The 22,730-nt window shown below is 42.0% G+C and overlaps 1 protein-coding gene across 8 annotated transcripts in view; it reads right to left on the reverse strand.

Moving 5' to 3' along the window:
* Positions 1-22,730, reverse strand: part of TSPAN9 (tetraspanin 9) — a 163,236-nt gene that overhangs the window by 137,862 nt on the left and 2,644 nt on the right. For 3 of the 8 annotated variants that reach the window (XM_090148227.1, XM_031611547.2, XM_090148255.1), the window contains exon 2: positions 10,941-11,016. The exons of the other annotated variants lie outside the window; for them this stretch is intronic. In XM_090148227.1, coding sequence (XP_090004353.1) covers positions 10,941-11,016 — 76 coding nt within the window. The remainder of the gene's footprint in view (positions 1-10,940; positions 11,017-22,730) is intronic. 8 annotated transcript variants of the gene reach the window in all.

The following is a 22,730-nucleotide window of genomic DNA, read 5'->3' on the forward strand; positions in this document are numbered from 1 at the left end:
ATTCTATGATTCTACACTGTTCTCCAACAGGTCAGTTCCCCACCTATACTGGTATCTGAGATTGTTCTTGCCCAGATGCAAGACTCTACACTTGCCCTTGTTGTATTTCATTAAACTTTTCCCCACCCAACTCTCCAGCCTGTGCAGGTCTCAGTGGATGACAGCACAGCCTTCTGGAGTGTCAGCTACTCTCCCAGTTTTGTGTCACCATGCACTCTATTCCCTCATCCAAGTCACTGACGAATATAGTAAGTAGTTCCAGTACCGATCCCTGAGGGACCCCACTAGACACAGTCCTCCAACTAGACTCCTCCCTATTGACCGCAACTCTCTGACTTTTTTCGTTCAGCCAGTTCACAATCCACCTCACTACCCAATCGTTTAGACCACACTTTCTAAGTTTAGCTGCAAGGATGTTGTGGGAGACGGTGTCAAATGCTTTACTGAAATCAAGATAGACCACATCCACTGCTTTACCATCATCTTTCAACTTGGTTATTTCTTCATAAAAGGCTATCAGGTTGGTCAACCTTGGTGAAGCCATGCTGAGTACCTCTAATGACCCTCTTTTCCTTAATATGCCTAGAGACAGCGCCAAGGATAAGTCGTTTCATCACCTTTCCAGGGATGGAGGTGAGGCTGACCGGCCTATAGTTACCCAGGTCCTTCTTCTTGCCCTTTTTGAAGAATGGAGTGACATTTGCTTTCCTCCAGTCCTCAGGCACCTCTCCCGTTCCCCATGACTCACCAAAGATGATGGAAAGCGGCCTAGCAATGACTTCCGCCAGCTCCCTCAGCACCCGCGGGTGCATCCCATCAGGCTCCATGGATTTATGGATGTCCAGACTGCTTAACTGGTCTATAACCCAGTACTCATCAACCAAGGCAACCTCCTTCTTTAACCTGGCTTCTCCTGAGGCCTCAGGGGTATGGGGCTCATCAGGACAGCCTCCAGCAGTATAGACAGAGACAAAGAAAGAATTCAGTAACTCTGCCTTCATTGTATCTTCTGTCCCCAGGGCACCCACCTCATTCATCAGTGGGCCTACATTGCCTCTAGTGTTAGTTATATCTGCAATGTATTTAAAGAATCCTTTTTTTATTGTCCTTGACCCCTCTCGCAAGGTTTAATTCTAAGGGGGCCTTAGCTTTTCTAGCTGCCTCCCTACATCTTCTGATAACAATCTTATATTCCTCCCAAGTGGCCAGCCCCTCCTTCCATGATATGTAAACTCTCCTCTTCCATTTGAGCTTGCCCAGCAGCTCCCTGTTTAACCATGCAGGTCTCCTGGCTCCCTTTCTCAACCTGCTGAGATGCTCTGATTTTGAGATTGGATGAGTTCAGGGATGTGAGTTTCCCAGATGTGAGAGACAAGAAGCCTGTCTGCCAGTAGAGACTGAGGCAAAGAACTCACTGGGTACCTGAGCCTTCTCCATGTCTGTTGTTGCCAGTTCTCCCTTCTCATTTATCAGAGAGTTACTCTCTTTGGTTTGCCTTTTCCCCTGCTTGTTCTCTCATACTGGGAGCCAGAGGGCTTTGGTGTTCTCCTTAAAGAGTTGCCAGCTTCACTCCACTCCTTTGTCTCTTAGGGCAGCTTCCCAGGGATCTCCGTAATTCCTTAAATAGCTTGAATTTTCCTCTCCTGAATTTCAGGGTGCTGACTCTGCTTTTTGCCAGGCCCATCCTCCTCTAGATCACAGACTCTACCAGGACACAGTCATTACAGCCCAGAGTACCTTCAATCTTAACCTCTTTATTGAGCTCATCTCTGTTGGTGAGTACCAGATACAGAAACATTTCTCCTCTGGTTGGTTTGTCTAATACCTGGAGCAGGAAGATATCATCAGTATTCTCCAGGAGTCTACCAGATTGCTTTGCAGCCCACCATTTTGCTTTCCATGTGGTTGAAATCCCTGAACAAGATGAGAGCCTGTGAGCACAGCACTGCAATCAAAGCAAGAAGGCTTCATGCAAAGGCTCCCTGTGAACAGGCAGCCTGTAGTACACCCCAACTATCAGATGTCCCTTATTATTATATCTTTCCAACTCCTGCTTATTTCTCAGACTGTGCATTGGTGTAGAGGCACTTGAGCCAGACTGTTAGCAATGTTATCTTCTCATGAGAACCTCTGGGATGACTCAGCATTTCCCCCACACACACTTTTCTAAAGTGACAGCATTCCCTGGCCCTTTCCTATAACAAAGAACTCCACCTCCTTCCCCACTGAACCTAGTTTAAAGCCCTGGTAATCAGTCCAGCCAGCTTGCTTCTCAGAACACTTCTGCCCCAACAGTACCCAAATGCTCAGTTTCTCAAAAGGCCTGTCCAAGGTCATAGAACCCTACGCCCTGATCATGACACCATCCACATAGCCAGTAATTTACCGGACCCATTCTCCTCCTTCTTTCCAGTTTCCAATCACGTGGACAGAAGAGAACACTACTTGCTTGATCAATGTCTTTCCAAGGGATGTAAAGTCTCTTTTAATGTTCTGGAGTTCTACTGCCACAGCTTCCTGAGACCCAACTTGAATGAAAACAAATGGACAGTACTCATCCATCAGATATGGTAGCCTCATCTTGACATCTCTAACATGCACCCTGACAGACAGCAAATCTTGCTGGAGAGACTATCTAGGCAGCAAATGAGGGCTTCAGTGCCCCTCAGCATGGAGCCCTCAATTACAAAGACTATGCATTCTTTTGGTGGTGCTAGTTCTGATGTAGTCCCTTAGTTGGTCCTGCTTAACAGGCTTGTTGTTTCCTGGGTTTTGATTGCTTTCCACACTCTTTCCTTTTTCCTTCCCCAGAGCCTAGTAACTGTTTCAGGGGCATATGTGGATTTGGGGGAGATGCCTTCTTCTGCTCCAAGCAGAGATGAGAGTCCAGCATGTTACTGTGACATTTTTTCCTCAAAGTGGGAAGCTGGCTTAGCTTCTTCCCCTTGCAGAGACTTAGGACAGGGCTATTGGTCAGCACATGTCAGATTTCCTCCTATTCATCTCCCTCTCCAATTCCCAGATACTTCTCAGCCTAGTAATTTCATCTTGCAGCTCGGCCATCCACTCAAGAAGTTTATTGAGAAGGGTGCACTCCCACCCATGACAATCCTCTGGAAGTCTCCTGAGGGACTTCCAGATTCCAGAGTTCTCCACAGTTGAAGGTCCCTGGGAGGTCCATCTATGTGCGTGCATTAGCCCTGAAGGGCTGTGGTCCCTCTGGGTTTCTGATGCGGTGCGTGGTCATGTTTGTTCTAATAATGTCATTACCTAAATTAAGACTTCACATCAATCAAGAAAAGATTTACTGACACAAACTTTAAGAGCAGCAGTAACCCAGCAGAGTCAAATCAAATCACTGCCTGGAACACAAGAGTCTGATGTAATACTTGGCTTTGAATTGATCTCATGACTCTCAGTTACACACAGAGAAACAGTCACCCACATTACACATCTACTTTTGTTCAGCATTTTTGTGAAATCTGTCAAAAAAATTCAATACTGTTCACACCATTGTCAGCAGTAAGCATTACATCACAGTAAGCGGCTGTCTCAAAGAAGCACAGTTAAATAAATATTTAGGAGGGCAAATGATAAATGGAGTTTTAAAACAGAGAATTATGTTTATATGTATTTCACAGGAATGTCAAAGTTTCTAAAGTAGAGTAAACCAAATTTCAGGAAGTACAGAAGTTTTAAAATCACTTTTTGCTCAGTTCCATGGTGGTGCTGCTGCTCTGTGCACATTTTCAACAGTACTGCTGCATAGGCATGCTCAGGTACTACAACCATCACACGTACTACTATTTAGGAATCTCCTATCCTCTGCGTTGACTACTCCACAACAGTGGACAGACTAATACCTGGGGACCTGCAGCATATTTTCCTTCTTTTTCCTGACACTCCCATAGTGCAGCCCCACTCTGTTTTTGCTGACAAAGAAACATGGATCCAGTGTGATTGAGCAGCCTTCCCTTCACATGACTCCATGTACATTCTTACAATACCAGAAGTTCACTGGTTCCCTGACGAAGAAATGTACAGGCAGATTCATCAGACTGGAGCAAAATTAATGTTCACATCCTGCAAGCTCTTCACTTAAAACACAGGACTGGGTGCAGTCTTGAAATGCTAACTGCTACATTCTTACAAGAAATTGCAACAATCTTATAGAGGTCATTGTCTTACAGTGAATCTCAGATGAGGGAAGTTGCTCCCACTTGAAAATCCCTAATTAAACATAATGAGTATAGAATAGACTTAAAGATAAACCCAAACATACAAAATCGCTCCCGAAGCAAGATTTCTTGAGTGTAACATGTGGATATTCATTATGTAACTATATGTCTAGAACTGTTTTAAATACACTAAACTTTTAGACCCATCATCAACCCTGATGACAACTTCTACAATCTACAATGATTGTATACTACTTGTCACACAGCATCTCTTACTGTTTTTTCCCACATTTGGCTTTCAGTGAACCTCCCCTTTTTGTACCATGCCAGAAAGCAACCAAAAGCTTTCTGTAAGAAACTTGCAAGACTACCAAATTGAAAGATACTAGAACACATATAATAATTTTGTCAGGAATTTGCCTGAGCTTGGCTGGATTCCTTCAACTGCACCCTCATCCACTAAATGTAGACAGCTGGTACAAGCCAACTGTAAACCACTGTTTCCAAACAAGTAACAATTGTTAAAAGAAATAAAACCAAACAAGACACCAAACCTAGAGCTTAGTCTATGTTTTGTTATGGGCTGCTATGAAAGAAAGCATTTGCATGAAAAACAAAAGCAGGGAACATTAAAAAATGTACATTCCTTGACATCAGCTCTTCCACTGCATAGTGCATCATGCTAACAAATAAAAGACACTGCACACAACTTTAAAGTAGGAAAAAAGCCAACAGTAGGGCAGCCAACACGTGTCAGAAATTTTACAAGTATTCTTATAAAAATATGTATTTTAAAATGAAAGTCACTTGAAAAAAAAAATGCATCTGATACTACCTAATTCCACCTTAATCTGCACAAACTCTTTAAATTAAGGATAACATATTAATAGGACAAAAAGATATTCATCATATGAGATTTGCTCAATAACTTTCTTTTTTTTCCTCCCAGCAGCACTATGTGACAAGTCCGCTATCGTTTCTTTCAGCTGGGAACAACTGAAAAAGCATTCTCATGTCAGAGGCAGAGCCCCAGCATAGTCTGATTCTGCCTTAACTTTCCTTTCCACCCAAATTCAAGCATCCTGGAAACAGGAGTCTTCCTGCTTTTGCAATGGCTTCCCACAAATCTGTACTTAAGTGCCACAGGTACTGAATTCCTTTTCTTTTCTTAGCCACACAAACTTCTATCTCCATGCCCACACTCTATCACTCTTAATACTGCTATATTTAATGAACAGTGTTCATTAAAATTTGGTTGCGTGCTCACCTCTAGAAGAAGAAGTAAAAATACATACACAAACTAAATGCTCTCAACCTAGAGCTGACATTTTATCTTGCTTAGCATCCAATGGGACAATTCAAAACATGTGTAACTTATTCCCTGGCCGTACAACAGACTTTTGATGATTGCTAATGAAACAAAGAAACCAATGTAGAGAGACTCAACAGCAAAAGTTTAATTACTATTAAGCAGGTACTCTTATTGACAGCACTGGATGCATGAGAGTAATACTGCTATCAAGCATACCTTACACGATACAACATGCCTCCCCATTTACAATACTACATCACAAATATAACTCATAACATTTTAAGGGCTACTATGGTGCTGCAAGCAAACATTACTTCTAATGCTTACTCCAGCTAGGCTTATAGGGATATATTAACAGAATATTTTGTGTAATTATTTCTTCAAATCACTAACGCTTTCAGTTTCGATCAGACTTTACTGGCTGGTTTTGTACTGAATGCCTTAAAGAAATCTAAAGTAGTTTTATCAACTGTCAACTCAAATAATTGCATCAGTTAAATGAAATTTGATTGATACAGGTCAATTAGAACAGTAAGTTTCCTGTAGAGTTACTTTTGGGAGTCTCTCCAAGAGGTTCTGAAACAGAACAATGATGGCAAATTAGAGGAAATACAACTGGTTTTCTACCTCCTACATCCTGAGCTCTGTATGGCAATAGTGCATTTATGTCATGCTTTTCTCATTAATGTTATGGCGTTGTTTTTTTGTCCCCAGATATTGAATGCTGAATCCTAGCTGAGTAACCAATTCCCCTATTTTCCTTCTTATACAGTGTAGAAGAGTGAGGACTCTAAAACAAGTAAGCTTCTAAAGTACTAGGTCAACCAATCCCCATGTCAGCCCAAGGGCAATAAAGATGTAGGCAGAGAAGGCAGGATGGAAAAGATGAAACAGCTGAATAGCATAGTTTAGCCACGAACAATACGGAGATGAGTACAAGTTAATACCTTCCCAGTAAATAAATTGTGTTCCAGTAAGAACACAAAGGGGAGGGTGATTGATAGCTTCATGGAAGAGACAGAACTAAGATTAGTGGCTATTGTTACCTAGATATATGCTTAACTTTTTTCTAATGCACTGAATGGTCAGCACAAGTATCTACCCTAGCAAAGACATGTATAATCCTGAACGATACACTATACAAAAAAAATATGGTCCATACCAGGAAAAAACTTCTGTGCTTCCTCTTGGGGGAGTCCCAGCTGCCTGAAAATCTGCAGCAACTGGACAAAGTGCCAGGAAACAGACTAATAGGAAACAATTTTATATTGGCTCAACAGAGAGTTGGAAGTTCTGATGATTTCCCCCCTTCTCCAAAACCACAGCTCTGCAGAAGCTTTGTGACAAGCAATAGTGAAAATGAGCTAAGGAAGACCAGAGAATGATATTCCATCAGTAAATATATTCATCTCTGCATTTTCACATTCCTCGCAATCAAGGCAAAGTCACACTTAGTCTTTCAAGCAGGAGATTTGGTTTCAAACACCACTGAACACTCAAAGTGAAAATGTTATTTAAGATTTTTAATGTGGAGAAAAAGTCTTCCTGAGGGAGAGGATCACAAATCTGATTTTCCAATGGGTCAAAAGTAATAAGAAAATGTTTTCTTGGTGACACCAAATAGCATCTCTTAAATTAATTAACAATGGGAGCAAAAATTCCAGGTTCAAGTAACCTGAGAAGAACCAGTAATTAATTCTAACGGTATCTCTGTGACAAATAATTTTCCTTTCTCCACATCAAAGTGGAGATTAAAGTTTACACATATTATAACCTTGCTATATCATATTACTTAGCAACTTACACAGGCTACACAGGACAGGATCAATTCTGCTTTCAGGTCTTTGAATCCAGTTTTAAATAGAGACAAACAAAACAAAAATAAACAAAATTACTCTTACCATGCAAGAGGCCAATCCCAAGGCTGTTGCTTCATGGAATGTTCTCTTCCTCAAGCTATCTTAGCAGGACTTTCAATAACATTCCTGACTTAGCCTAATACTACACATTTAATTGCACAAGTTCTGTAAATTACAAAGAACATAGATTTATATCAAGAACTCAAATGAGATACAAACCAAATGTCAGCTGCAGAACACCTAGGTGCACTACATATATATATTAATAACTACACATCTCTTATACAGTCAGGTCAACAATTTATTTCTGTAACTGTAAGCCAGCCAAAGAAGTTAATGAAATCTGTTCTCATAATTCTTTAACTTTCATTGTCTGATCTCCTTTTGGGCTAAACTGCACAGCACGTATTTGTACAGTACATCTTAGGCCCTTTTCTCTGTGCCTCATTCCATCTGGCACAGCACAAAGAATTTGGGAGCAATAAACTTCCTGTGGGAATGGAATGTTTTTTCTGCATTTGATATTAAAAAGAGCAATTGGTTTGAAGAAGTAGAACATAATGCATTTGTATTCTGTAACTTATTCTTAGAAATAGTTGATCTAAGAAGTAAAATACTATATATGTTAGAGGCATGTTTTAGAAACATTATTACTGAATTATGTGATTAATTCTTTCTTGCAAAACTATAATAGTTGTTAAATGTTCCAAACAATGCGAGTATGGTGTTAGGGATTAGAAAACATACTGTAGAGTCGTTCTGTTAGGATAAGAAACTTCCAGCAAAAGAAAACCAGATTTAGCAAACATCAAAGAAGTTAGGGCCTCTACACAAGGCCAAACTGTCTCACTCTGTGAGAAGGTTGGGATGTGACAGGCAGGCACCAAGATACTCCCCTGTCTTTCTCTCGAGCTTATCTTTGTGGAAAGAAGGACAAGCAGATATCCACAAAATAATGATCAGGTGTGGAATAAGTTAATTAATTAACTACAGATTTACGCTTATGCAGCAAAAATTATGTTTGTCCAGTGTTTCCATATTTAGTGAAGCGTCGAGAAGATTGTGAACCTAAAGTACTTGGCCAATGAGGAACTAGGGGAGAAGAAGATAAGCGTCAGGGAATAGGGAATAAAAGATGTAACTCTGTTTTCTGGAGGCTCTCCTGCTTGCAGGAGGCTCGCCATTGCAATTGCGAATAAAATCTGCTTTATCAGAGATACTGTCCTAGAAAATTATTTGGATATTTCCTACACTCCTTACAGTTCAAAACAAACTAGACAAGTGAAAAACAGACCTGCCTCAAAATTCAATTATTTAAAACAATTTGATATGCATAAATTTAAGTATATTTCATAGAAAGTAAAAAGCACATTTCCTATTCTGTTCAATGTGACAAAATCCTATCTTCTTAAAGAAATTGACACCTTCAAAAACAAAGCCCTTGAGTTACAGTAAAGGGCTATCTGAAATCCCATAGCTAACACTGATCATCAAGGTAAAGAAACTGATGGAATTTCTAGGCCTGCATTAGACACAGGATACTAATTTTTAAATCTACTGTGAAACAGGTTTCAGTAAAATAATGGAAAGTGTAGAAAACTGCATATTCCTGTACATGCAAGAAAAACATTTGAAATATCCTATTTTCTCTCTTGATGGACATGCATTCTTTCATTATAAGCATCAAACCTATGCCCCTTTACCAGTGTAACACAATCATATAGTATAATTAGTGTTTCAATAGTGCCATGGATTTGGACCAGATCCATAATGTAAACATTAGCCAAATATAGTACATTCGAGTGCCCAGTGCTCACATAATCATGTGACTTAAGACACTAGTATGCTTTCTTTTCTGGGGAGTTAAGCAGAGTTAAGGCTGCTGTGGGAATTCTCAATTTCATAATATGAAACAGTTTAAATTTCACAGTGAATACTACATTAATTTTCACAGTATTAAATTTTAAAGAGGTGGAAACAAGATAAAAAAAGATCACAGCACTGTAATCATAACATGTGGAAAAAAAAGAAACAGCAAGGTAACTCCTAGGCCAAAAATCAACCATTTCAATATTCCTCAGCTACCTTTTCACTGGTGTCCTCCCTCACCCAGGAGTACAGTCCAGCTTAACTAGGACACGGGAATTAACAGCGCAACATTCAGATCATGACAGACATGCACAAACTAAACCAAACAATCATTATGAGATGTTAACACACAGCAATCTTACAGAAGAGACATTTATGCCTAAACCAATGCTTTTTATAGATGGCTTAAATGCTACACTATAAAATTTCATAGATTCTTTAATTGATAGACTGTAGCATTCTGCTTTATACAGATGTTACCTATATGAATGTTTAACACCGTCCAACTGTATATGTGCTGTCTTGTAAGAGAAAGTTCCAGAAGCTATTTGTGCCCTATAAAAAAGTACAGATTTTAAACTAGTTTTGCACCTCTTAATACATATTGCGTTTTTTGTTTTTCTTTTCCCAAAAAACATACAGAACCCGCAAGTTAGATTTTCCATAGTAGCTGGACAACAAAACTACTGCTTTGATGCTGAAAAATCTCGTATCTTCTGTTCTCCCTTACATAAACAATTTTAGGATTAATGCCATATTCCTAAGACTGAGTCACTAGCCATTGTGTAGCAACACCTGCAATGACAATTTACACAAGAGTAAAAGAAAGCTTCAACATTTATTTTTCTTAGTCTCATCTAATACGTTCTTCACCATTTCCAGCTGCCCAAAGGAAATTCTTTCCTTTCACAGACCATAATCTCTCATCATTCACCCCCAAATGTACAACAGCACACGTTCCTTGCCTACAGCTGTTCTTACAAGTTTAATATAAGCAGCAGAAAAGCAGGCAACAGTTCTTGGCAAGTCAAGACTATTATCTTTCAGCTGGACCCATTGCTGGGACTCCCTGCAGCCTTCAGTGTGGAATATATAACATGACAGAACATGTGACTAAGAAAAGTCTCTCTCCTGTCTCTCTCCCTTCCTTTCACAGAAGGTCCAGAAGCTGTTTCCTCTCTGTCAGAAACACAGTGAAAGGCAGGAAATACTGCATAGTCCAACCACTTGCCAGGCAAAGCTATGTTCCCAAAGAAGAATATAAAAACACAAAGAAGTAGCTCTGCAGCTCATCCATAAGACAGCAAGCATAAGGCTAACAGTCTGTTTTTCCAAGCTGGTTTGTAAGTGTACACTTGCATAAAACAACATAATTAATGAAAGAGTTAACGAAAGTGGTCCACAGACTTAATATTTTGTACCAGGCCAATAGCAGGGTCTTCCCTGGTTCCTTTCCCTCCAAATGTCAGACACGGGTAAGAAAGCAGAGGAAGAACAATGTTAGCAGACAATTAGAATTACTGTCCTCTCTCGTTACATTTGCTTTGTTACTTGGCAGTGCTTCAATGCAACTGCATGAGCAACCATTTTACTCTGAACTTTCTCATCTTTTGTGCCAAGAAATTAACAGATTGCAACAAGGTTTTATAAGGGCTCGGTCTTAGTCAAATTGATCTCCCTTTAATGTTAACGCAAGCAGCATTAAAGATTAGATTAACTTACTGTGAGTATCCTTCACAGAGATCTTTCCTACTTGAGGTAACTGGATGTATGCCAAAGTAAAAGTTCCAGAGCAAATCTAGAGAGGTGAAGAAGGGTAAAGTGAACCTCTTTGCCTTTTGGACTAAACTCAAATCAAAAACAATTTCTTCAAGAGGACAGAAATAAGGCCTTGAGGGAAAAAAAGAAAAAGAAGTTGTTTTGTCAAATCCCACCTCACCTTGAACAAAAGGAACAAGTCTAAACACTGGTCTCTAGATTATAATACACTGACTCCATGCAGATATGAATTTAAATATTGACAATAGGTAAATATTAAAACAGACTAACAGAAACTGAAGGAAAAACAGAAATTTAGGGAAAGGTAAATGTCAATTTGTGTGCCAAATTAAATCAGAACTACTAGTTTAATCCTTCCTTTTGTATTTAGGCATGCTATCACCACCAAGACACCTGATTAAATGTTTACAGCAAAAAGAACTGATTAACCAAGACCTCTCCTGCTGAACTCTCCTCCATTAGTCCCACTTTCTGATTGGTCTCATCATTACTTTTAGTATGTCTGACTACTGCTATAGCAACAACAAAAGAAATCACATAAAAACAAATAACAAAAGACTCAGTGTTCATGGTACTTTCAAGACTAAAATGCACCACACCAATGCTGGGAGGGTGCTGCTGAAACAGCAAACCAGCCAGCATGTGAGGAGGACTTCCACCAAACATGTGGAAAAGAATTACAGAACAGTAACATTTCCAGTGTTCAAAAACCTCATACAAACTACTGCAACTGTATAGAAAAAAGAGAGATTGGTTATTAACAAATATTCACAAAACTTGACCAACATAAATGTTTGAATTATACTACACTTGGTTTTAAATGAACGCTTTCCTTCAATATGCATTACTGTATCATGTACAGTAGCTATTGGAAATCCCCAGGAGTCAGTACTGGTCTCATTTAACATTGTCATCGATGGCCTGGATGAAGGTCCTCAGCAAGTTTGCTAATGATACTCTGGGAGGAGTGGCTGACACACCAGAAGGCTGTGCTGCCATTCAGCAAGACCGGGATAGACTGCAAAGTTGGGTGGATAATAACCTGATGAGGTTCAGCAAAAGCAAGTGTAGAGTCCTACACCTGGGGGGGAATAACCACACACATCAGTACAGATTAGGCAGTGACTTGCTGGAGAGGAGCTCTGCAGAGAAGAAACTGGGGGTCCTGCTGGACAAGAGGTTGACCATGAACCTGCAATGCTCATGTGGACACGAAGGCCAATGGTATCCTGGGGTGCCTCAAGTGTGTCCAGCAGGTCAAGGGGAATTGATCCCTCCCCTCTATCCTCCCCTGGGGAGGCCACATCTAAAGTACTGTGTCCAGTTCTGGGCTCCCAGAAGGAAGACAGGCAACTTCCAGCAGAGAGTTACAAAGATGATTACAGGCCTGGAGCATCTCCCTCTTGAGGAAAGGCTGAGACTGGAGATCTTACCAATGCTTACAAGTGTCTAAAGAGCAAGTGCCAACTGGATGGGGCCAGACTCTTTTCAGTGGTACTCACTGACACAACAAGGAGCAACCAGCACAAACTGGAATTCAGGAAGTTCCATATCAACATATGCCGGCCCGACCCCACCCGCAGAGAAGTGTGCTGCCTTCCTGGGGCACGGGTCAGGGACATTTCAAAGAAAATTTCTAGGTTGATTCAGCCTTCAGACTACTACCCACTTTTAATAATTCAGGCTGGCAGCGAGGAAGTTGGCAAGGAAAGCCTGAGGTCCATCAAGAAAGACTTCAGGGGAATGGGGCGAATACTAGAAGGAGCTGGGGTGCAGGTGATCTTTTCTTCTACGCCCGTGGTGTCGGGAAAAGGTACAGGGTGGATCCGAAAAACCCAACTCTTAAATAGATGGCTTAAGAGCTGGTGCAGACACAAGAATTTCGGCTTTTTTGACCATGGGGCAATCTACACTGCACCTGGCATGATGGCTGCTGATGCAAGCAGCCTGTCCCTGAGGGGTAAGAGGGTATTAGCTGAAGAATTAGCGGGACTCATTGACAGGTCTTTAAACTAGGAATGAAGGGGGAAGGGGGCAAAATAAAGGCTACTGGGGTTGAACGGTTCATTCGAGGGATTGTACCAAACTATGTGGGCAATGATGGCAGGGTGCAAAAGGAGGGAGTAGGGCAGGGGGATGCTGGGGATGCTGCTGTTCTAGCGGATCCTGGATCGCTTATGAAGGTGGTGAGACGGACAGCCCGGCTGAAGTGCCTTTATACTAATGCACGAAGCCTGAGTAACAAGAAGGAGGAACTGGAAACTGTGATGCATTCTGAAAGTTATGACATTGTTGCTATCACAGAAACATGGTGGGATGACTCCCACAATTGGGATACTGCCATCGACGGCTATAGACTCTTTAGGAGAGATAGGAGAGGTAGGAAGGGTGGGGGAGTTGCTCTCTATGTCAGAGATTGGATAAACTGTGAGGAGCTCCCCATGAGAAACAGTCAAGAACAGGTTGAGAGCCTGTGGGTTAGGATTAGAGATGGGACTAATAAAGGTCAGCTGGTATTAGGGGTATACTACAGGCCACCTGACCAAGGGGAGGCTGCTGATGAGGCTTTCTTGCTCCAGATGCGTGAGGCGTCTGCCTCACGGGCTCTTGTCCTGGTGGGGGACTTCAACCATCCGGACATTTGTTGGAAAAACCACACGGCGAGCTGCAAGAGCTCCAGAAGGCTCTTGGAATCCATTGATGATAGCTTTCTGGTTCAGGTATTGGACAGACCGACCAGAGGTCAAGCGTTGCTGGACCTGCTGCTCACCAACGCTGAGGAGATCATCAAAGGCGTCAAGGTTGGAGGATGCCTAGGCTCCAGCGATCATGTCCTGGTTGAGTTTGTGATCTCAAGCGATGTGGGCCTGGTAAAGAGCAGGACCAGGACGCTGAACTTTAGAAGAGCAGACTTCAAGCTACTCAATGGAATGCTGGCCAAGATCCCCTGGCGCGCTGCCCTCAAAGATAAGGACGTTGAGGAGAGCTGGCTGCTCTTCAAGGATGCCCTCCTGGCAGCACAAGAGGTCTCCATTCCCCTGATTAAGAAAGTGGGCAGGAGAGGTAGAAAACCGGCATGGCTCAGCAAGGACCTGCTAAGAGAACTGAGGGTGAAGAAAGGGGTGTACAAGCTCTGGAAACAAGGCTGTGTCACCTGGGAAGAATACAGGGATGCCGTCCGGACTTGCAGACGTGGGATCAGGAAAGCCAAGGCGCAGGCAGAACTGAACTTGGCCAGGGACGTGAAAAACAATAAGAAAACCTTCTACAGGTACATTGGCCAGAAGAGACAGGCCAAAACGGGCGTACCTACTTTGGTAAATTTAAAAGGAGAAATGGCTTCAACAGATGAAGAGAAAGCTGAGGTGCTGAATGAGTTCTTCACCTCGGTCTTCACTGGTGGCCAGGATTCTAGTCTTTTTCATGTCCCTAAGTCTTGCACCCCCATACCTCTATGTGGGGACCAAGGAGGTAAATCCCTCCCCACTGTAAGGGTTGAGCAAGTCCGAGAGTGCCTCCTTAGACTGAATGAGTATAAGTCTATGGGGCCAGATGGCGTGCATCCCAGGGTCCTGAAGGAGCTGGCTGAGGTGGTTGCTGAGCCGCTCTCCATCATATTTGAGAAGTCGTGGCTGTCAGGTGAGGTCCCGGACGATTGGAGGAAGGGTCACGTCACTCCCATTTACAAGAAGGGGAGCAGGGAGGACCTGGGTAACTACAGGCCGGTGAGTCTCACCTCCGTGCCTGGGAAGATTATGGAACAGATCCTCCTGGACAATATGCTTGATCACATAAAGAACGAGCACGTGATCCTAGATAGCCAGCATGGCTTCACCAGGGGAAGGTCATGCTTAACTAATCTTGTGGCCTTCTATGATGGAGTGACGGCATTGGTGGACGAAGGGAAGGCAACTGATGTCATTTACCTGGACCTGAGCAAGGCCTCTGACATGGTCCCCCATCACATCCTCATCTCCAAACTGGAGGGAAGTGGATTTGACGGGTGGACAACTAGATGGATAAGCAATTGGTTGAAAGGCCGCAGACAGAGGGTGGTGGTCAATGGCTCTATGTCCAGGTGGAGGCCGGTAACGAGCGGTGTCCCTCAAGGGTCTGTCTTGGGACCGGTGCTCTTTAACATCTTTATTAATGACATCGATGAGGGAATGGAGTGCACCCTCAGCAAGTTTGCTGATGACACCAAGCTGAGTGGTGCAGTCGATACGGTGGAGGGAATGGAGGCCATTCAGAGGGACCTTGACAGGCTTGAAAGCTGGGCTCGGGTGAACCTAATGAGGTTCAATAAGGCAAAGTGCAAGGTTTTGCACTTGGGCCGGAAGAACCCCAGGCACCTGTACAGGCTGGGGGGAGTTGTCCTTGAGAGCAGCTCGGCAGAGAAAGACCTAGGGGTCCTGATAGATGAGAAACTTAACATGAGCCAGCAGTGCGCTCTGGCAGCCCGGAAAGCAAATGGGATCCTGGGCTCCATCAGGAGAGGGGTGGTCAGCAGGGATAGGGAGGTGATTGTCCCTCTCTACTCTGCTCTTGTGAGGCCCCATCTGGAGTACTGTGTTCAGGTGTGGAGCCCTCAGTACAAAAAAGACATGGAGATTTTGGAAAGGGTCCAGAGGAGGGCCACGAAGATGATCAGGGGGCTGGAGCACCTCCCCTATGAGGACAGGCTGAGGGAGTTGGGTTTGTTCAGCCTGGAGAAGAGAAGGTTGCGGGGCGACCTCATTGCAGCCTTTCAATATCTGAAGGGAACTTACTCCCAGGAGGGGAGTAAACTCTTCATAAGGGCTGATAATAGCAGGACACGGGGAAATGGTTTTAAGTTAAAAGAGGGAAGATTTAGGTTGGATGTTAGGGGGAAGTTTTTTACTAGGAGGGTGGTTAGGTCCTGGAACAGGCTGCCCAGGGATGTTGTGGATGCCCCGTCCTTGGAGGTGTTCAAGACCAGGTTGGACGAGGCTCTGGGCAACCTGATCTAGTAAAGGTGTATGTTTGGTGGCCCTGCTAGGCAGGGGGGTTGGAACTACATGATCCTTGAGGTCCCCTCCAACCCAGGTCATTCTGTGATTCTGTGATTCTGTGTGATTCTGTGATTCTGTGAACATGACAAATGACAAAGCACTGGAACAGGCCACCCAGAGAGGCTGTGGTGTCTCCTGCCTGGAACTCCCACACCTTTCTGTGGAACTCATTCTAGGGAACTATGGAACTGAGTTTAGCAGGTAGTTTCCACCAGATTGTCTCCAGAGATCCCTTCCAACCCCCAAGATTCCTCAGTTCTGTGTTGGTTTCAGTCCTTCATAACTTCAGCTGCACACAAAGCAAAGCAATAACCTTCATTCACAGAAGGCTTAATTCTTAACATAAAATGCACAGCAAAGGTGATTTGGGGATAAGTACACATAAAACTTTGCAAAATAAAGTTAGCTGAACATTGTTGGTAGAACTTCCTTTCACTGAACTGCAAATGGAGTTGTGTGGGGAAAAACAAAACAAAACAATAGATAAGACAAAAAAGAAAACTAAATTTGCAAAAAAAAGTATTGAAATCAGCAAATTTAGCAATTAGCAACTTTAGAAATGAGGAAATCCAAATAGAAAATCTCCTTGTCCGTGCTTAACACAAGTTCTATATACAGCTGCAATCACTACAAAAAACAGTTTTCATCACCATTCTGCCATAAACATTCAAGGAGACAAACAATCACTACTGAACTGCAAAAGACTAGGCAGTTGTGTTAGTGTTGTGTTAGACTACCCAAGGCTGCCCCTCCATCTTTGCCCTTCTGCAGCCATATTAATTTAGAAATTAGTAATAACTACATAGAGGTTACACAGTGCAACTCCTGAGTACAGATAAAATTCTACCAATTACATTATTTTTCCTATAAGTTCTTCCCCATAGTCTCCCAAACTCAGGATTCCTTCAACTTCAAGCTCTGCCTCCTTCAATCCTTCAGGTCAAATGACTTCAATTAGGAGTAAACTTGCTAGACCCCAGAAAACCAACATACAGAAAGTGCATGGAGGCCTCTACTCTCTAGGATTTCATCGCAGTTTCCTAGTACAAAGTCACAAGCTTTTATGCTAAGGCTGCTTCAAACGTGCTTGGTATAACATATGATTTTTCTTTCTGTTCCTCCTTGTTCAGTTTACCACCTCATCCTTCCTCCCCCTTAGCCTAGTGACTTCTCCCTTCTTTCCCTCGAGTTCCTTCTCAAATCTAGCCCAGACACCTCCACAGACATACCACATAAGGAAGAGCTTCATGGTCCTGTATCTGCAACTCTCATGGTTCTATGAATGGATGAGGTTGACATAGTTCATCATACCTTATTATGAGAATACATACACCAGTCCAAGCAGTCATAAATCAGCAAAGTCTATACTCAGCAGACAGTCCTTTTTTAACAACATCACTATACGCACTAATGCTTAGTTCCCACAGTTCAGCTGATTACTAAAGATATGCAGTGACTCAAACTCAGAAATACAATCAGCTTTTTACTAGTTAATGCAGTTTGCTTCCTTTTTTTTTTTTTTTGGATTTATAATAGAGTTTATGGAAATAATAGCTATTAGTCACTTCCACCTTCAGAAATACCAGCATTAGAACAGCATGACAGAGTTTGCATTATAACAGAGAATTTGGACAGTAACAGGAAAAACTTTCAAAAGAACTTCAGAAAAAAAATTCTGTTGTACATTTTGAAAGATCAGTCTTTACTGTTATCACTTCAGTGTTATCACATATAAGAGAATTCATGCTGGAACAAATCTGAAGTCACCTAATCAAACTGCTGTTCAACACAGGGTCAGCTATGAGGCATAACAAAACAATCATGATATCTTAGACAACACTGACGCTCACAATTAACCCTCTACTCTTCTCAAGAGAGATTAACAGGAATGAATGCTCATCTCTCCACTCAGCAGGTTGAAAAGATCACAAGATCATTTAGTCCAACTTTGACCCATGCCTTTAACCACTCAGCACAACATTTACCTTTTCTTGAAAAGCTCCAGAGACGGTGACTCAACTGCCTCCCTGGGACCCTGTTCCAACACCTCATCACTCTTTCTGAGAAGAAATTTTTCCTAATATCCAACCTGAACATTCTTCCCACAGGCAACTTAAGGCCATTACCTCTAGTCCTACTGTTAGTTACCTGGGAAGGTGACCCCCACCGCACTACATCCTCCTTTCAGGGAGCTGTAGAGAGCAATAGGGTCTCCCCTGAGTCTCCTTTTCTCCAGACTGTGCAATCCCTCAGCCATTCTTCGTAAGACTTCTGTTCCAGACCCTTCACCAGTTTTGTTGCCCTTCTTTGGACATGCTCCAGAGCCTCAGTGTCCTTGTAGTGAGTGGCTCAAAACTCAACACAGCACTCAAGGGGCAGCCTCACCAGTGCAGAGTACAGAGCAACGTTCACCTCTCTAGTCCCGCTGACTACCGTATTTCTTTTACAGGGTAGGATGCCATTGGCTTTCTTGACCATCTGGGCATTCTGCTGTCTCACGTTCAGCCACTGTCAACTAACAATCCCAAATCCTTTTCCTCCATACAGCCACTCTGCCCAAAGCCTGTAGCGATGCATCAGTTACATTTTTGTAACTGAAATGCAGGACCCAGCACTTGGTCCTGCTCAAGCTCATAAAATCTTCCAACTCAGGGATCTCAGAACCCTGAGGATAACTGGCCTGACTATTAAAGACAGAAGAAAAGAAAGCATTGAGAAGCATTGAGAAGCTCAGCCTTTCCCCCATTCTCAGTGACAACATTTCTCATCGCATCTAATAAAGGCAAGAGATACTCCTTGGCCCTCCTATTGATATTAATTAAAAATGCTTTACAAATAATTAACAATAGTGTCCAGACTACGTTCTTGTTGGGCTTTTCCTTTCTAATTTTTCCACTGCATACCCTCACAACATCCTTGTACTTTTCTCAAGTTGCTTGATCCTTCTTCCAAAGATCATGAACTCTCTTTTTTGCTCTAGAGTCTCAGCAAACATTCCCTATTAGCCAGGCCAGTCTTCTATCCTGACGGCTCATCTTCTGGCACAGGGAGACAGCCTGTCCCCGAACCTTTAAGATTTCTTTCTTGAGCAATGTCCTGCACTCCTGGACCGACTTCTTTGACCTTCAGGACTATCAAGGGATTCACCCAACCGACATCCTAAACAGTCCAAAGTCCACTCTCTAGATGTCCAGGGAAGCAGTTTTGCTGACCTCCCTCCTGACTTAATAGCTCTTAAAGAGCACTAGAGAGGGAACAAGTTACAGAAATCTTTCTCCTAGGTCTCTAACTTGTCCTAATCAAAATGAACAGCAGAGGTTGACTTCAACCAACACCTTGAGTTCAATGTAAAATGTTCAAAAAGCCCATTCCTCCTCTCTATGTCACTTTAACTTCTTCAATCTGAATAGGAGAAGCTTTGTTTTCATTTCATCCTTAATCTAACAAAAAAATTCTTCCAGTTCTACAACAGTAAACTTATCATTTTGATCTCTGACTTCTTGTTACATCTCTCTGAAGTCTTAATTTATTATGTACGGTTGATGTCCAAAAACTATCCAGGTGTGTGGTAAATCTTCGTGATAGAATTCAATTTCTAGTAAAATAACAACTTTATGAAACACATCAGCCTCACTACACAAGAGTGTACTAATAGCTATTCTGTACAGCATAAAATGGAAATGATAGGGGAAACCAAGCAAAAACATAACCTGTAGCAGTTTTAAGATATCACAGCAAAAAAGAGATACAATTTTTCCATCCTTGTTGATTATAGTCCAAGGTCTGGAAAGGGGTAGATCCTGGTTCCACCTTTTTCAGTCACTCTGTGTTGCAACTCCCCTGGGTTGGCTCTGCATTCCCACCAGGGCATTCAATCACTGTTTCAGGCTGTGACTAAGATTTTCTGCTATATCAGTTTTCACGACTGCATTCAAAGACTAAAAGCTATCTCTTAAAAGCTCAGTTCATGCAGCCCTACAATAGCATGAGTTTAAATATGTTTTTTCAAGTGTATTTCTACTTCAGATCATTGTTTTGAAGTATTCTGTGTGAGCTTAAACACCAAAGAAAACAGATAACCTCAATTAATCCCACCAAGGAAGCAAAAGTATTCTTTAATATATGTATATATATAAAACAAGTGATGCACAAACAATTCTTCACCACTCGCTGACTGATGCCCAGCTAGTCACTGAGTAGTGGTAGGCCAAATGATGAACTCCCCCCTGTCTCAAACGTTCCTTCCACATGATCTCATATGATATGGAATACTCCTTTGGACAGTTTAGGTCAGCAGTCCTGATTCTGTTCTCTCCCAGCCCCTAATCCTCTTGCTGGCTGAGAAAACTGAAACATCCTTGAATCCATACAGCCACTCCCCAGCAACATCTAGAAATATCAATGTATTATCAACATTGTTTTTTTCCAAAAACAAAAACACAGTATCATACAAGACAAAATTAAAAACTGGGGAAAAAATAACTTTGAAGCATAGAATAAGAGAAGACCAACTCAAGTCCTTTGGAAATGAATTCAAAATTACATACAGCCAAAAAACAAAAAACAAAAAAAAAAAAAAACCAAAGGAGAAGTACTTCTACATTCTTGAGGAAAAAGTTAACAGCATTACCCTTCAATGTATTTCAGTCATTGACACCTCTCTCCTTTCTGAAACGAGACAGCTCAAAGCAGCCATGAAATCACACAGGAAGCACAAGCAGTATGCTCTCAGGGCTACTAAAATGAAAACTACACTTTCTCCTTGACTGCACATCGGACAACTACACAATAGCGCTACAAAAGCACAAGTGCTGATAGAAGCTAGATCTTTAGTTTTCAAAAGAACTGAAAGTAATAAAGCAAATTATTTGCTAAAAATAAAAGTATAATACATAGTTAACAAATCTCCATTCTTCTGGCAATGAAGAAAAGAAAGCAGCTCTCCTAAAGAGCATTTTCTAAAATGTTTCAGCTGCCACCTAGTGTTAAAATTAATGTAAAAGCTAGCCAAGATGAAGACCGAAATACATAAGTTAAAAAATTATTTATTATGGTGTCTTCTTAGTCGCCATAAGTTTAAAAAAATAAAAAGTCAATTTTTTAAAAGCGCTGTAGGCAAATCTTGGTATGGTGTGATTCTGCCCTGTAGCAGTGTTGTTGGCTTTTTGGGTTTTGTTTTTTGTTTTTTTTTTTTAATCAACTTCAGACCTCTGTTCCTAAGAAAACTGGAAAGAGAGCCCAAGGAAAAGTTCTGCTAGATGGTGAAGAAAGAAATGATCAGAATTTTAAAAAAGAAAAGAATTTATCATCTATTTCCACAGCCCAAGCTGTAAGATACGCAAACATTAAAACTAAAGGAGAACTACAGAGACAATGGCTGTTACAATGCACTGTATTTTAAATAATCTTTTTATATAAAAACATAACTGAAGAACCTTATTCTCCTCCACAACTCCTACATGTGAATTTTAAATGAGAGCTTAACTAGCATACAGAACTAGAGAAGTCTTCCCTGAAGGGCATAAAGTCCTTTTCCAGCAAATGAAGTGAACTCCTGAACACCAATAACAAAGTTAACATACCAAAAAGCGAGACTCCTAAGAGGTACAGAGTTAAGAAAGAGAAGAAAAAATAAACTATCAAGATAAGCTATCCAGTGGGGCTACGACAGGAAAATCCAAATTAGGCTTTAGTTACTGGAAAAAAAGTCACTATCACACCAAGATAACATTCACGAGAGACAGAAGTGAGGACAGGGTACAGAGGAGCACAACCTGGATTCTGACATTGTACAGTGCCGCCAGGAAAGCCAAAGCTCAACTGCATTTGAAACTGGCAAGGGACATCACAACAGGAAAAGATACCTCAGCAGTAAAATAAACAAGGGAAACATGGGCCTGCTGAGGGAAAAATGGTGCAATATCAGCAGATACAGATAAGGCTAAGGTTCTTAACGTCTTCTTTGCCTCAGCCTTCACAGGTGAAGTCTCAGGTCCCTGTTTCTGGAGATAGGGCTCAAGGTGCAGAAGAACCAGGACTGAGTCACAGATCTGTAACAACAAACACACACCCCAACCCAGAGAAGTACCTGAAAGCAGACAGGATGTGCTCTAGGATGCTTAAAGAATAGGCTGATGTACTAGCAAGACTGTTCTCTACTGTGTTTGAATCCTTTCAGAGATCACGGTATGCCTCACATGACTGGAGAAAAGCAAATATTTCATATGCTTTCAAACAGGGAAAAGGACAATCGTTGGGTCAACTTCACTTTGGTACCTGCAAAAAAATCATGAATTCACAGAATCATGATGTTTGGAAGCAGCCTCTCACGAGCATTTAGTCCAGATTCTTTACTCATGCCGGGTCAGCTGTGACAGGTTGCAAAGGACTGTGACCACCTGGGTTTTACACACTGACAAGATTTGCCCCTTGAGTCTTCTCTGCTCCAGGCTGAACAGTCCCAGCACTCCCAGCCTCTCCTCATACGAAAGATGCCCTAGTCCCTTCATTGTTTTTGTGAAGCTTTTCTGGATGAGTTCTAATATGTCCATATCTTTCTTTTACTGGGGAACAATACTTCAGAGGTAGCCTCACCCTGCTGAGCAGAGGACTGTCTTCCTTGAGCTGGTGACAACGCTGCTCTCCCTAACGTAGCCCTTTTTGCTGCTGGACTTCTTTGCCACAAGCGTGTGTGGCTGGT

Source organism: Phasianus colchicus, chromosome 1 (assembly GCF_987193195.1).
Source record: "Phasianus colchicus chromosome 1, bPhaCol1.hap1.1, whole genome shotgun sequence".
In the NCBI taxonomy this organism is placed as follows: Eukaryota; Metazoa; Chordata; class Aves; order Galliformes; family Phasianidae; genus Phasianus; species Phasianus colchicus.